Here is a 15,768-nt window from a genome sequence, read left to right on the forward strand (position 1 = left end):
ACATCTCCTGAAGTCTGTGTGTGATGTGAGAGCCTGGCCTGGGGCCAGAATCCGACCTTTTGTGCCACACCTTCATCCCCTGTCGTTAGTGCTGAGTTGGTTTGAATGGTTTTTTCCCAATTGCTAAAATCAGAATATCCTGATTCCTTTACTTATTTTCTCCTACAACCCTGTCAGAGAAATGAAGATTTCCATTTCTATACCTTACTCAGGGAGACAAGTTTAAGTAAATCAGAATATTTTTGGAGCTGCTACTGCTGCTAAGTCACTTCAGTGTGTCCGACTCTGTGTGACCCCATAGACGGCAGCCCACCAGGCTCCCCCGTCCTGGGATAGCAAAAAGTCACCCTTGATTCATAGTCCATTTTAAAGAGAAATACACAGTGTGAAACTTAAATATATCAGTATCATTTTACTTCCATTTTAAGGTTCAAAAAATGTCACTCCCTCCCCACCAAAGTCACTCCTTAGCTATGCTTCAGCTTTCCTGATTTTTTTGTCATCCTACCCTTATCTCATTACAAGAAACCTTTAAGAAATCTCCCTTATATAAATGTTCAAAATAATAATAATGACTTAGATATTCTCATTTCTCTGCAAACTCTCTTCCAAAATACAAAAAGAAAAAAAAAAAAAACCTGGAGTGTTTTGTTGAATTGATTAAAGCTGTATTCTTTCCAGGTGAGTGTTTCTATGGTTGGTTAGAACCTTTGTTGGCCAGAATAGCTGAGAACTACACTGCTGTCGTGAGCCCAGATATTGCATCCATAGATCTGAACACGTTTGAATTCAACAAACCTTCTCCTTATGGAAGTAACCATAACCGTGGGAATTTTGACTGGAGCCTTTCATTTGGCTGGGAAACACTTCCCGATCATGAGAAGCAAAGAAGGAAGGATGAGACATATCCAATCAAGTAAGACAATTGCTCTCAAAGTCTTATATATAGTCAGTTGTTTGAATGTCTATGCATTCTTTGTTTTTTACAGTAATTTCCACCAAGGTGATTCACACTAACAAAAATAAAGAATATTCTGTATGGAAGGAATAAAAAAGTACTTTATTTATGGACTTGCTTATACACAATTTACCTAGTAGGAAGTAGAATTAAGTGAGCTCTATGTAATGGCACCCCACTCCAGTACTCTTGCCTGGAAAATCCCATGGATGGAGGAGCCTGGTAGGCTGTAGTCCATGGGGTCGCTGAGAGTCGGACACGACTGAAGTGACTTAGTAGCAGCAGCAGCAGCATGTCTTCCTTATAATCATTACTTAAGAATCTTTAAGTTTAGTTAAAAGACAAAATAATTTTGCTCTGCTAGGGAAGGATACTTATCAGTTCCTCCCCATCCCCCAGAACTTGACTTTGAAGATTGCATTTTTAGTTTTTATTAATCTGTATAAAGCCTTGAAATTGTGATCTCTCTTTATTTGTAAATTTGATTCAGTTGCTCTTAAAATAGTTCTTTTTTTCTTATTTGGTTGTGTAACAAAGTTTGACAATGGATTATTTTTCAGAACACCCACTTTTGCAGGAGGCCTTTTTTCCATATCAAAAGACTATTTTGAATATATTGGAACTTATGATGAAGAAATGGAAATTTGGGGAGGTGAAAATATAGAAATGTCTTTCAGAGTAAGTTTATAAATATAGCTCACATACTAACCAATGAAACATATATTTCTAGTTGGCTGATACAGATTATCATAGATGTATGTAGTCTTTACTTTTTGTGCTTTCTTAAATTGTTAGAAATTTTAGAATCAATATATTTTCTTTTAAAATGTAGCTTAATATATTTATTCATATTTATTCATTGCTGCCAGTGTAACAAGAGGAATCAGTTAAATGCTTGTGTCCAGGCATTAACACCAATTAATGCACTTGTAGCTACTGAATTCCAGCCAAGATAAATATAATTAAATCTAGTGCTTTAGGAAATTGGTTGACTATCAAGGGAGTCAGAATGGAAAAACATTTACATATAATTTTAAAGAACATTGAATTTAACTCTTTGGATTAAATGAGCTTTTTTTCTATACATATTAAAAGTTAATATGAGAAATAAAACAAAGGTTTTAGATCTCTACATGTATGTATTTGATTTCATAAGTTCATTTTTTTCAATAGCTTTGTCATTCATTTCTCATCACTTAGGCTGGAATGTAGTAGAAAAAGAACTGAACTAACAGTTGGAAGTCCTGAGTTTTGGCTCTGGTTTCATCATATAATGGCAATGATTATCTTAGCCAAGTTTGAGTGGCCTAAGGGCAGGGGTCTTGTTTTATTCATTTGAGTATTCCCAGCTCCCAGCACATGTTGAATCTCAAGCACAGTTGAACTGAACACATCACTAAGCTTTCTCACGTGCTTAAAAGAGAGAATGTGATCACCGCCCTAATGTTAGCACCTACTATTAAACATGACGTTTAGATTTTTCATTTATGGCAGAACAGATTGTCAAGACATCTAAGTGAGCAGGTACTGATTTAGTGATTTGCCATTTTATTTAGAGTTAAAGCAAATAAGTTTTTTTGACCCTCTTAAATGGCATGATATTTTTTAATATATATAATGACAAAGTTTAATAGGTTGTGTTTTGGAAAAATGACTGTCTGGAATCGTTTTCTTGATCACAAAATTGAATGTTCAAGAGGCAGAGTTTGGGCCCACTTACTCCAAATCTGCTGTGGAAGTCAAATGCAGAAGAGCCATTGGTCTTCTGTGAATACTAGAGAACTTGCATATTTTTTGACCAAAAAAAAAAAAAAAGAAATTTCAGAATTTATTTTTATGAGTGATCTGAAATCACTATTCTGTTACGGTAATTTCTGAAAATATGTTTACTTTTTTGGTCTCTAGTGTCTGTACTGCCTAATGATAGTTCTTTAAGAACTTAAGTTGAATTGGCAGGGAACAGAGAAAGCTGTAAAGAGAGATAAAAGAGGAAGCTGTTTGTAAAGCTGTAATAAATCTCTTGTTTTTATTAGTATCTTAAAGGTGAACTTAAAAGCAACACTTTGATTTTCCTAAAATACTGTAAATTTAAACAAATATCATTAATTATCAGGTATGGCAATGTGGTGGGCAGTTGGAGATTATGCCTTGCTCTGTTGTTGGACATGTTTTTCGCAGCAAAAGCCCTCATACCTTCCCAAAAGGCACTCAGGTGATTGCTCGCAACCAAGTTCGCCTTGCAGAAGTCTGGATGGATGAATACAAGGAAATATTTTATAGGAGAAACACAGATGCAGCAAAAATTGTTAAACAAGTAAGTTAGAACTAACAATTAACAATAAAAATCCACAGCAAGTTCACATGTCCTTGGACTTGTTTGAGTCAACTCAAGTATAAAACATTTTTTAAGAAATTATTTTTGAAGCTGGTCTTTTTAACTCAAAAATATATAACTAACTGATGCCAGTTTTCTCTCTCTACGCTCTCTCTCTTTTTTTTTTTTTTAAGTCAAATAAACTGCATTTAAAACCGGAGGCAATATATAGCAGAAACCAATGCAATATTGTAAAGCAATTTCTTCCAATTAAAAATAAATAATTTTTTAAATTGAGGCATTCTACTTGATGTTACTTTTTTTTTTAACATGAAAGATATTTAGTTTTTGTGATTGCTTTGGTTCAATATTTTACTTAATGAAAATAAGATTAAGTGGAATTGCTTTCAACTGGTTTTAGGTGATGTGATTAACTCCTGAATCAAGGTGCTAAGTGGCATTTTGAATTAGAGAGACAGTGTCAGATGTGGCAGAATGAACCAAGATATCAAGCTTTTTTGTTTCCAGTTCTGGCTCCACTACTTTCTGGAAGGGTGATTTTGGCAAAGCCCTTTGAGACTATAAAATGGTCATGGTACTTTATAGGGTGATTGGCAGGTTGGCCAGACATGGAGTGTATGCTCCACCACATTTCTTCTCTCTCCTTCCCTGTCTTGATATAAAATACTTACCTGTCTCCCAAAACAGCTGTGAAATAAGGAAATAAGTACTAACAAATGCATAGCACTATGGTTGTTATTGACCTGTCCTAGATAAAAGCTCTGTAGAATCATCATGCCTAATACATTTGGAATTGAGTCCCAACAGTTTCAATATTGGATGTGGTAACTAAACTAGACAATTTAAGGACATGCTTTGGTAAATGGCATCCAATTCTTTGTAAGAAACCGTGCCAGTTTGTAAGGAAGTATATATTGGGATTAAAGGACATCAACACCTCGGATGTCATAAAGATCTGGTCACCTCATTTGTCTTTTTCTCTGGTCTCTGGTATCTCCCTATAACATGTCAGTACCGAGCAAAATCAGAGCACTACTGGACTGGATTGCTAGCCCTTCACCCAGGGCCACAGACACAAGTGGGGTAGTTTGTATACTGTATAAGGTACTTGGCTAAACAGGCGAGTGGATACTACATACAGCTTATGATTTCTTGTCACCCACAAAGTGGCAAGTGACCCAGAAAACCCATTTTTACCTAGGGCAAATAGACATACATGATAAAATATATAAGCTACCCAGAAGTCCTTTAGAGTTTCCTACTTTTTGCTAAGACCCCTCCCTGTGTTCAAAACATTGAAGTTGGCACAGAAAATATTTTTGTTAGTTGAACTGATAAGCTTGAGTATTTACTTTTACACATATCTAGGTACTCATAATTTTTCTTTAAAATTTTGCCTATATCAAATACCTTTTCAATTTAGAAGTGCTTTTAAAAAATATTTTCTTATTCCTTTCTAAATAAGATAAAGGGAAATAAAATACAGTTGATTAAAAACTTGACTTTTTCTACTAAAACATTGTTATTGTTAGGATATCATTAGGAGATATTGTTAGGAGTAAGCAGTACCCTTAAAACTAGAAAAAATATTCCTAAAGTATAAAAATTATTATTATCTTTGTGGTCTTGACTGGAGAAGAGATATAAATTACATGGTACATTGGCGCTGTTTCTCACACCTCACTTTATAGACCACTTTAGTGTATAAAACTAGGATACATTTCGAATGTCCCCACTACCATTTTTTGCTTTCAGCATTTCATTTAGGATCTCTGTCCCATGTAAGAGGTTTGTGGCACAAAGGAAGAATAAAATAGCACAAGGTCAGCGCTGCAGTGGTCCTTGATTCTCTTTGAAGCCAGAAGTGAGCAGCCAGGCATACTCATTGCCTGAATGAATGGTGACTGTAGTTAAATTGCATATTACATTTTGGCCCAGCATTTTTTTTTTAAAGACCTAAATGTAAATACAAATAATAGCATTTGAAGTACTTCACCAGTGCTGTTTTAATTAAGCATTCCCCTTCATTTCTCATCTTCCTCCAGAAATCATTTGGTGATCTTTCAAAAAGATTTGAAATAAAGCACCGCCTTCAGTGTAAAAATTTTACGTGGTATCTGAACAATATTTATCCAGAAGTGTATGTGCCAGACCTTAATCCTGTTATATCTGGATATGTGAGTATTTTCCTGTTCCTTTTTATTTGGTATATTCTTTGCCACCAGTATTTATGTGGTTCAAAAAAAAATGCTGTAATACTTTCTGGTTTATTGCTTTTGAGATTTTTACATTAACACCACTTTCAGAAATTAGTTGAGAAAATATATAAACCACGTAGATTTTTAAAAAATTTATAACTTGAAAATTTCCGTTTAGATTAAAAGTGTTGGTCAGCCTCTATGTCTGGATGTTGGAGAGAATAACCAAGGAGGCAAACCATTGATTCTGTACACGTGTCATGGACTTGGGGGAAATCAGGTGAGCACTGCACGAAAAATCCTGCCTTCTTTTTAGTACCTGCAACCACAAGTAAGTTCTTGCATGTCTTTCAGAACCCATATATCAATTTCATGTTCAGGTAAACTGGTATGTGAAATACTTTTAGAGTAAGTTAGGCAATTAATATTGAAGTTGCAGAGTACTTTATTTTGATTTTCACTCTACCTCTGAAAACAGTTTGAGGTTGCTTACCCATTCAGTAGAAAGGCAAATGAGAATATAATAGAATAATGCCATCTGAAATAAAAACAAAAACAAAACCAGGATCTTCTGTGTGAACCTTTAAGGTTGCATGACTATTAGCATGGTGATTTTGCTAAATTATACATAAAGGCTATACTTTACTGGATTAGACAGCAAATAACATCATGTTCATACTGTACTTTTATGGGCCACAATATTATCTCAACAGATTTTTTAAAAAATATGTATGTTCTTGATTCTCCTTGATTGGTGACATCTTTGCTTGTTACTACCCTTTTCTCTGTTTTACTAATTAAGACTAAAATGTCATATGTCACTATGGATAGAGAACATATTAAAATATTATTTCTAGGTTTTAGCTTTTCTAGCCTTTTACAAGTTAATTCCTGGAAGATTAGACTCTTTCTCTCCGTTGTTAATTCAACAAATTCACTAAGTGACCCCTGCATACCAGGTACACTGCTGGGTTCAAGCAGTTTAGATTCCAGCTCCTTCAGGAAATCGCTGTTTCAAAACTGCCATTTACAGTCAGGATGGTAAGGTCTGGGATAAAGCTTTGAGTGCTCTGGGGGTATGGAGGAGGGCATCAGAATTAGGATGTCCATACATTTGCCTGGGAAAGGTGACATTTGGGAACATTTTTTGAAAGGTACACATAAGGGTTAGTGAAATAGCTGGTGGGAGTGAGAACAGATTGTCCTAAGGAGAGGAGCTGGTGTGTCTTTTGGGGGAGGGCAGGATTGCAAGTGTTTTGGTAGAGTCCAAGATGTGCATAGAGGATTTTCATGGTATTATTAATGAATACTCATGATGCCCTGTGTTAACAGGATGGAACTTTGATGATATCAGTTTTAAGAAGAAAGGGCCAGTTTATCTCCCGGTCCATATACTTCCATGTTTTTTTCTACTCAGCCTCAGTTTAATTCAGTTCCAATGCTTACTCATCCAAACCAATCAATCTACTTACTGAAGGTAGATGATGCTGATGCCCAAAAGCTATAGGTAGGGAATAAGATCCATTGCTTGATGGTTAGATATAATTCTGAAATAGGATGGAGATACACACAGATATATACAGATTTACATGTATGTACATATACATAGATGTATGAGTATATATCTTCCTATTTTGAAATTTCCCTACACACCGTATTTTAAAAGAAAAAAATCATTATACAAATAGTTGCCTTTTTTTGAAAATAACACGGGACTATCCAAGTAAAAATTAAGGTTTAGAGCAATGAGAAATATTTCCTCATTTGTAAAAATCTTACCATTAAATGTGTGAGTGTGTGCTCAGTTGTGTCTGACTGCTTTGCAACTCCATGGACTGCAGCTGCCAGCCTCCTCTATCCATGGAATTTTCCAGGCGAGAATACTGAAGTGGGTTGCCATTTCCTTCTTCAGGGTACCTTCCCAATCTGGTGATCAACCCGCGTCTCTTAAGTCTCCTGCATTGGTAGGCAGGTTCTTTACCGCTAAGTGTAAATATTTATAAATTTATTTCAGGGTTCCTATAGCATTACATCTATTTTACCATAAAAATTGAAGATATATTTTATACACTGTTCTATTTTTCTATCATTGCCATAAAGATATTTTTATAGTTCTGTCTCTAAAATAATTTTTAAATTATAAATATCATGGGGGCATCTTTTAGACATTTTGGAATGGTTAAATAATTCACATATTCTTTCAACAATTATTTGTTTGACAGTCTATAAAGTAAGTCACACCCTTATAGTAGTGAAGAAGACCAAGTCTCTGTCTTGTGAAGCTTGTATTCTAAAAGGAAAGGAAAAAAATAAATATGTAATTTTAGGTATAAATAAAAATAAGATAGGGTAGGGAAATTGTGTGTGTGTGTGTGGCGGGGAGGGGGGTGGTTAGTTATTTTCGGAGGTTCAGGAAGACCTCTTTGAGAAGGTGACCTTAGCCTAGAGGCCTGAAGGAGTTAGGAGAAGAACCATGTCCTAGGAAGAGAGCATCTTGGCAGAGGGACCCAAAGCCAGGCGCCCAGTGGCAGGTAAATGAAGCGGGCACAAAGCCAGTGTGGCTGGAGTAGAGTGGTCCAGGAAAAGAGGGTGGAAAATGAGGTCAGAGACATGGGTTAGGGGCCTGGTCATATAGGACTTTGCTGGCCACGTTAAGATCATGGATTTAATCCCAGTGTGACAGAAGCCATCTGAGGGTTTTGAGTGGAAGAATAATATTTTCTGGTTTATATTTTAAGAAGATAACTGGTTTCTATTGCCCTGACATGGTCATTGATTTTATTTTGATTTATTTCCTTTAAATGTTATTTTCAGTCAAGCACTGCATTTAAACTAGTTTAGGAATTGTGGTTCCTTGAGTGGTAGATGTTTCTGAGATATCATCTAACTCGGTCATTTCCTCAGGCTTCCTTCTACTCTCTCGACAGATAATGATATTTTTTTGTAGCAGAAAACTCCATTGTAGTGGTATTTGAATATGCCAAGTGAAAATAAGTATTTTGATTATGTGAATAAATCGACTAAATACTGTTGTAGTGCAGAGTGCAGTTTAATCCATTACCACTTTGTTACACAAGCCCTTGCTTCTTCCCCTTTCTCTTCCGGTGCTTTTGTCCTGGTTCTAAGATAAAGTCTCTCCAGTGTTCTCAGCTAGCTAATTGCATCCTCTTTGGCTAAGTATCTTCAACTATTTTCCATTCCTTATAACTTCCCTTTTAATGTTTTTTTAAAAAACATTAGGAGTGAAGTAAAGTACTGGTCAGCCTTTCTCATCATCTTTGAGGTCCTAAAGTTTATCTTTTTTAAAGCACAGACAGAATGTTGTTTTCCTGATCTAAACCCATTTTCTTTCAATCTGAAGAAAGAAAGTCTTCCTTTCCATCTGAAGAGCTTTCGGTCTCCATCTGAAGAGCTATCAGTTATAAAAATGACTGATATTATATTTGTGGAAGGAGATAAATTAAGCATGAGGCTAAGGCCAGGGGAACTCAAGATTAATTCAGCTAATGTTTGTGGAGTGCCTACTCTAATACACGTAAAGGGTTTAGAACAGTCCCTGCCTAGCACATAATAAGGGCTCAATAAATATTAGTGCTAAGACTAATTACTTCCCTATTGAAAATCAATTATGTTCACTCATTTTCTCTTTGGAATGTCAACATTATGAAATATTTGATTTATAATGGATGTCATTACTAGATACACTGCCTGACTTTGGTCTACAGTGAAGTCAGCTAGCTACACCATAATTCTAATAGAGTGCTGTGGAAGTTGTCTCTGATGACTCTGCGAACCCTGAGGAGAGTGTAAGTTTGTGCACAGGACAAGTTCAGGGAAAACTAAAGAAGGAAGGTAATATTGGAGTTGACTTTTGAAGCATCAAAGGGAGTTAGCTAGGCAGAAAAGCATCCAGGGAGGTATTCCAGGGAGAGCACTGTAAAGCAGTCTTGGAGTTGTGGATACACATGCCCTGCCTTGGTAGGATTGTGTGAAAGGAACAGTGCATAACTGGGACAGTGGTTGATGTAAGATTGAAAGTGGAAGATTTCACAGACCAGTTAAGAAGTACGGGCTTTATCTTAGCAACAGTAGTGATTCACTTAAGCAGGGAACGTAAGGGATCAAATCTATGTTACAAAGACAAACCGGCAGCAGATTGGAGTGGAAGTTGGAGGCACATGTGGAGGTGTTCCAGTAGAGATTTTGAGTGCCTGAACAAGAGAAATGAGGGTGTGGAAGTAAGGATGGGTAGGATGGTAGCATCTGAGAGGAAGATTCAGGAAGACTAAGGAGCTAATTAATTGGATATGTGGAGAGAGAGAAGCATCAATAATAGTAACAACAGCTAAAAATGAATTGAATGCTTACTACATCCAGTTACTGGTCTAAATGTTTTATGCATATTAACCCATTTATAGTCATAACCCTATGTGTGTACTTGTGTGCTAAGCAGTTTTAGTCGTGTCCAACTATTTATGACCCTATGGACTGTAGCCCACCAGACTCCTCTGTCTGTGGGATTTTCCAGGCAAGAATACTTGCCATGCCCTTTCCAGACCCAGAGATAGAACCATGTCTCTTACCTCTCCTGCATTGGAAGTTAAGTTCTTTGCCATTAGCGCCACCTAGGAGCTATTAAATTACCTTTTACAGGCAAGGGAACTGAGGCATGAAAAACTGCCTTCCCCCCCCTTTTTTTTTGTCCATGGCATGAGGGTTGCAGGATCTTAATACCCCAGCCAGGGACTTAACCTGGGCCACTGCAGTGAAAGTGCCTAACCACTGTAACCACTGGACCATCAGGGAATTTCCAAGAGTACCATGTTTAAATACTACTAGTTTAAATGAAAGTACTATTAATTGAGATGAATAAGAGGGAAGGAACACTTGGGGGGAGAAAAAGGAATGATGGGCTTGCTAAAAGTTTCCAGGCTCTTTTCTATGGCATACCTGTTCTAGCCTCCATCCTACCCGATAGCATCCAATTTCTGACATGGGGAGGAAGATAGTACCTTCTTAATTAAGTAACTATTGGTGATAGGCTGGAGAAAGGACATAATCTTTTCTGTTCCCCAAACTCAGTTTGTAATTATGATACCTATTGTTCAGTGAGTTGCTGATTTTTTTTTTTTTTTTTTTTGCTGACAGTTTTGCAACAAGGGTGCTTTTGTCAATAACAGCATTCTTCCTTTCACAGTACTTTGAATATTCTGCCCAACATGAAATTCGGCATAACATCCAGAAGGAATTATGTCTTCATGCTGCGCTAGGTGCTGTTCAGCTGAAGGCATGCGCCTACAAAGGTCACAAAACAGTTGCCACTGGAGAACAGATATGGGAGATCCAGAAGGTACCTCCGTGCAGTTAATTCACCCCTCTATATAATTATTCTGAGTAGCTCTATTGCTTATCTGGGAAAATATATGAAACAGTACATTAATGTTATCCATCAGAATTTCTTTGTCTTCGCTAACTTTGTCATTATGTATCTCTACCTTATGTTAAGAAAGAAGGTATCAATGAATTAAACACTCTTAGAGCAGAATGGTTGTAAAATGTCTTAGAGCATGATTTATGCAGATCAGCTTTCTGTGGATTATTAATAATAGTTCGTATTTGTTTTTCTGGAGTTTCTTATAATGCTTCCTGTGACAGTCATACTTTTCTTACCTAAACTGATACTTTCCTTCTCAATTTTTCTACTTTTTCACGAATCTAGATTTGAGGGAATATGTGAAAGGTGGTTTTTTTCCCCCCGTTTTTAAGCTTAGCTGGAATCTTGCAATTCTTACCTGTACATTGTTTTGTGTAATGTTAGAACATTTATATAGCACCTTCTTTGAATCGAATATCGGTGGCATTATAAATTGTGTTGCCTACACTAAAACCCAACAAGATTTGATCAAACATAGTAGATCTTAGAAAGATTAAAAGTTAAGAATGGTATATATTTATTCTGTTAAGTCTACCTTAAGCTTCCATGAGACCTTGAAGTGTTTTTATATTTCTCAGTTAACTCTGAGTCTTGAAACTTAATGTCTGTTTCATTTCTTTTTATTCTAGGACCAACTTCTGTATAATCCATTCTTTAAAATGTGCCTTTCAGCAAGTGGAGAGCATCCAAGCTTAGTGTCATGCAATCCATCAGACTCACTCCAAAAATGGATTTTTAACCAAAATGATTAAGTGTTCCTTAAAATTAAGGAGTTGAAAAAGGAGATATTCTTTCTCATAAAACTGTGACTAGGCATACACTGTAGTTTTTGAAAATTATGCAAAAGCAGCTAATTGTAACTTATTCCAAGTGCATTTTTTTCTTATTTATATCTTAAAATGTCTATGTAGCACTGCTACAGAAATCCCTTAAGTTTCCATTTCAAAGCACAATAACTAGTAATACCAAAGACTATTTTGAAATGTCCAGATGTAGAGGAAGAGAAGTTTACAGTATGATGAAAATAATTTTTCCAGTAAAGTGATGTTTGTGTGCTTTGTACACTTGAGAATTTGCATAGTTACATTCACACACTCACAATTTAAAATATTTCTTCTAGTTTTTTGGGGGGAGGGAGAAAGATTTGATACTGTATTTTTTTAACATAGAAATGGATCAATGAAGGTCAAAAGTTGGCCTTTGTGTAAAACCAGGAAATTTTTTATAGATCTAGAATTTATTATATAAAAATGCAGGTAAACATTTTTTTTTTTTTTGCATTTTGTTAACTTACCTGTCAAATGTTTCCTTAAACATGAAATTAAATAAATAAGGAGAAGACTATTTTTAACACTTCAATTTCTTTGCAAATTTAAACATATATTTTAGTCTGAAGTCTACTTGATTTGAAACACTGAAGTCTTCCTTAAAAGACTTTTTAAAAAGTAACTATACTGTGTGTTTTCCCAAAGAAATTAAAAACAACAACAACAACAAAAAACCCCCTCTAAGTTGCTCTATGTTAAAAAGGTGTCTTTTTCCTTTCTGTTAGTGTTTTTTTCCTACCAAAATTCACTAATCTTGAATGTTTATGAAATTGAGTTTCAGATGCAGAATACTTGACTCCTTTAAAGTTAAATTTTGTTTGTTACCGATTCAGTTGTAGATTGTCTTTGCAATGAAAATTTTCACCAAAAACCTTATTTCTATCTATGGAAAATACAATAAAACCAATTTTTATCACTATTATAAAGGATTTGATTTCAGTTTATTTATTTTTTGGATAAAATATATAATTGATAATAGGAGAAGCATGAATTTTGTATACTGAATTTCTAAGCATCAATTGCAGAGTCATCAGATATTCTTAAGGGAAAAAACCTTAATAATAGCAATGGCATAAAAATGGGAAATAGAGAAGATTCTGTGTTAGATATTTAGGGAAATTTCTACTAATTTCTGATAACTTTCCTTGAGTATATGACAACTATTTGGTGTGTGATGCTTACTTGGAAGACTTAACAATTTTTCTTTTTGGTAATTTTATATATAGATCCTTCTATTTTTATTGAAGAAGTAAAATATGATTGGGTTCATTTTTTAACCTGGCTTCAATTGTGTGTAAGAAAATATTTTAAAATTATAAGCCCCGTCTTCTCATTGTACTTTGAACCTACATTAAAAATAAAAAAAACCCTGCAGTCTTTATTACAATGCCAACATTATTTTAATTCAACTGATACTTATTGTGGGTCTAACTTTGTGTCAGAAGTTATGGTAGGCATATTGCCTTTAAGCCTAGGTCTTATACAGCAGAAACACAGATAATTTTGAAATAGCACAGTGCGTGACATTATGATGTTATACGTTATGATGCAAATGACAGCTCATTATTCAAACTTTACTTTATTACTTTATTTTACTTTAAAATAGTTCTTTAATACTTTAAAAAGTATGACTTTAGGTAATAAAAAGTAATACTTTAGTAAAAGTAATACTTTAATAAGTACTTTAATACTTTAAAAACGATGACTTTTTATAATACTAATATGTATTGTGAAATATACACTAGAGCCCACATACATGTGCTATTTCTGTTCTCCAGAGTAAACATCCAGGAGCACAGATTGTTCTTGGAGCTCATTGTATCTCACAAAACCAAACAAATCCCCAAAGGGACTTTATAAATTATGAGCTTAGTAAAACACATTAAAAAAAAACAAATCTGAGCTCCCTCTGTGTATGTCATATATCATCATGTTAAGACCCAACCAAAAATCTATTTAGATTAGGTTAATTTTCATATAATTTCATTAAATGCATTCAAAGGGAGAGTCCTTTCTACCTGATTTGGGAGTCTCAGGCTGTTACTCAAGTGTCATATAATTCATTTCATTAGGAATTTGTCCTTAAGGGAGAGGATAGAATCTTTTACAATCTGAATTCTGAAACAATGCTAGCAGGAAATTATTTCTGGAGACTTCTTATCATCTATCTGAGAGATTTAGATGCACTCAAGTGTGAAACTGTGGAACTTTTGCTCAACATGAAGCTACCTTGGAGATGATGTAGGCTGCAGAAGAGCCAGTATGTTGCCCTTATTCCAGAGGTACTAAACCCGTTCAGGTCAATCTGATGGGTGTAAAGCCATGACATGACCATACAATTAACCATAGCAGAAAATAAACAGTACACTAAAATTGCCTATTACTACAACTGACCATGACGATAAAGTTTTAAGTTCCTACATTGACAGAGATGTGGCCTTACTTTTGATAGACAATTTAGTTCAATACTATGTAAACCATTAAAATGTAAGAACAAAAAGATAGCTTCCATTTTTGAGACAATAAAGTTGAATGCTTTGGAGAAACTAGAAAAGGTCAAATTATTTTTTAAAAAAACACTGCCAAGTTATGTGTGGATAAGAATTATAAAAGAGAAAACAAAAATTAAATTGCATCACAATTGACCTAGTGTGGTTATGCAGAAAAGATGTTGCATAATTCTCATAAACCAATTCACATTCTTTTAATGTTTATTATATATCACTCTGTTAATTCCTGAACATAATTTTTCATTTATTTTTCTAAGAATATTAATTGATGTAAAATTTTTGTGTTTACATCTACTGTATTGACAGTTTCCTCTGAGCTATATTTTCCCATATTGTTTTGCTTTCTGTGTTTCATAATGGCTACTTTCCTCAAATGTCTGATGCTTCTTTATCTTTAACAGAGGATCATTGAATACTTAACGGAAAATTCATGAGTATGGGGAGGGCTTGTTGGCTGTAGTCTTTCCTATTAGATGACCTTATTGGGGCTCTTGCAAGGTGAAACAAAATGACTGTTTAGATCCCAAGAGAAGTTTCTGGTCACCTTCCTGGAGGGAATAGACTGAAATGTTATTGGGAGAAGGCAGCTGGGGCTGTATTTTCAATATAGGACTCCGGTCCTCAACTGTGCCTTGTGTTCCCTGTTTGAGAGACCCTCTCTGTTTTTTACCCTCTCCAGTGAGTGAATATCTAGGCTTCTGCTTGAGGCCAGGAGAAGATCCAGGGGTCTGACTGGCAAATAGACTTTTAGCTATTTTGTAGTGATAATTGTTAGAAAGCTCTTCATATTGATCAACCTGCTATCATCTAATATTACCTTCTGACCCTAATTCTGGCCTCCAGAGACACAGAATAAATCTTGTTCCTGTTCTCCAAACTCCAAGTGTTTGAAAGCAGTCTTGCTGCTACTGCTAAGTCACTTCAGTCGTGTCCGACTCTGTGTGACCCCATAGACGGCAGCCCACCAGGCTCCCCCGTCCCTGGGATTCTCCAGGCAAGAACACTGGAGTGGGTTGCCATTGCCTTCTCCAATGCTAGCTTTGAATTAATCTTCCTCCATTGGTCTGACCCTTACTATGAACTGGCTTGCATTCCAAACTCCAAAATTTCATCATTGAAACTCTTTTCTTTCTTTCTGTGAATTTTCTCTGTCTTTTTAATGTCATTTTCAAGGGATTTTGGAAGGGACCAAAAGAGAATGAGGATTCAATCTGGTATTCTTATAAAACAACATTGTGAAAACCATTTGTCTTTGAAAGTGTGAAAGGAATCCAAGGTGTTTTTAAAAGGGTACTTTTAGTAAGTTTTTTTAAAGAAGAAGAAATAATTTCTACTTATTTGTAAAATTTTTATTATCTGGAAGGAGCATTATTCATTATTCTGTATTAGAGTGCTTTTATTATTTTATTTTTCCATTGAAGTTCTTAACTCTGGATGATTTTGGTAGAAAAGAAATTTGTTGAAAGGGTACTGACTAGTTCACAGAATCATTTATAACACTGGAGA

At 35.2% G+C, this 15,768-nt stretch overlaps 1 protein-coding gene across 1 annotated transcript in view; it reads left to right on the plus strand.

The window, feature by feature from the left end:
• The window catches only part of GALNT3 (polypeptide N-acetylgalactosaminyltransferase 3), a 52,263-nt gene extending 39,585 nt beyond the window's left edge, over positions 1-12,678 (plus strand). Inside the window, exons 5-11 of the mRNA XM_055572383.1 lie at positions 682-916; positions 1,519-1,636; positions 3,072-3,272; positions 5,339-5,470; positions 5,670-5,771; positions 10,689-10,841; positions 11,555-12,678. Coding sequence (XP_055428358.1) covers positions 682-916; positions 1,519-1,636; positions 3,072-3,272; positions 5,339-5,470; positions 5,670-5,771; positions 10,689-10,841; positions 11,555-11,677 — 1,064 coding nt within the window. The 3' untranslated portion in view covers positions 11,678-12,678. The remainder of the gene's footprint in view (positions 1-681; positions 917-1,518; positions 1,637-3,071; positions 3,273-5,338; positions 5,471-5,669; positions 5,772-10,688; positions 10,842-11,554) is intronic.
• The last annotated feature ends 3,090 nt before the right edge of the window (positions 12,679-15,768 follow it).

The sequence above is a fragment of the Bubalus kerabau genome, chromosome 3, assembly GCF_029407905.1.
Source record: "Bubalus kerabau isolate K-KA32 ecotype Philippines breed swamp buffalo chromosome 3, PCC_UOA_SB_1v2, whole genome shotgun sequence".
In the NCBI taxonomy this organism is placed as follows: domain Eukaryota; kingdom Metazoa; phylum Chordata; class Mammalia; order Artiodactyla; family Bovidae; genus Bubalus; species Bubalus kerabau.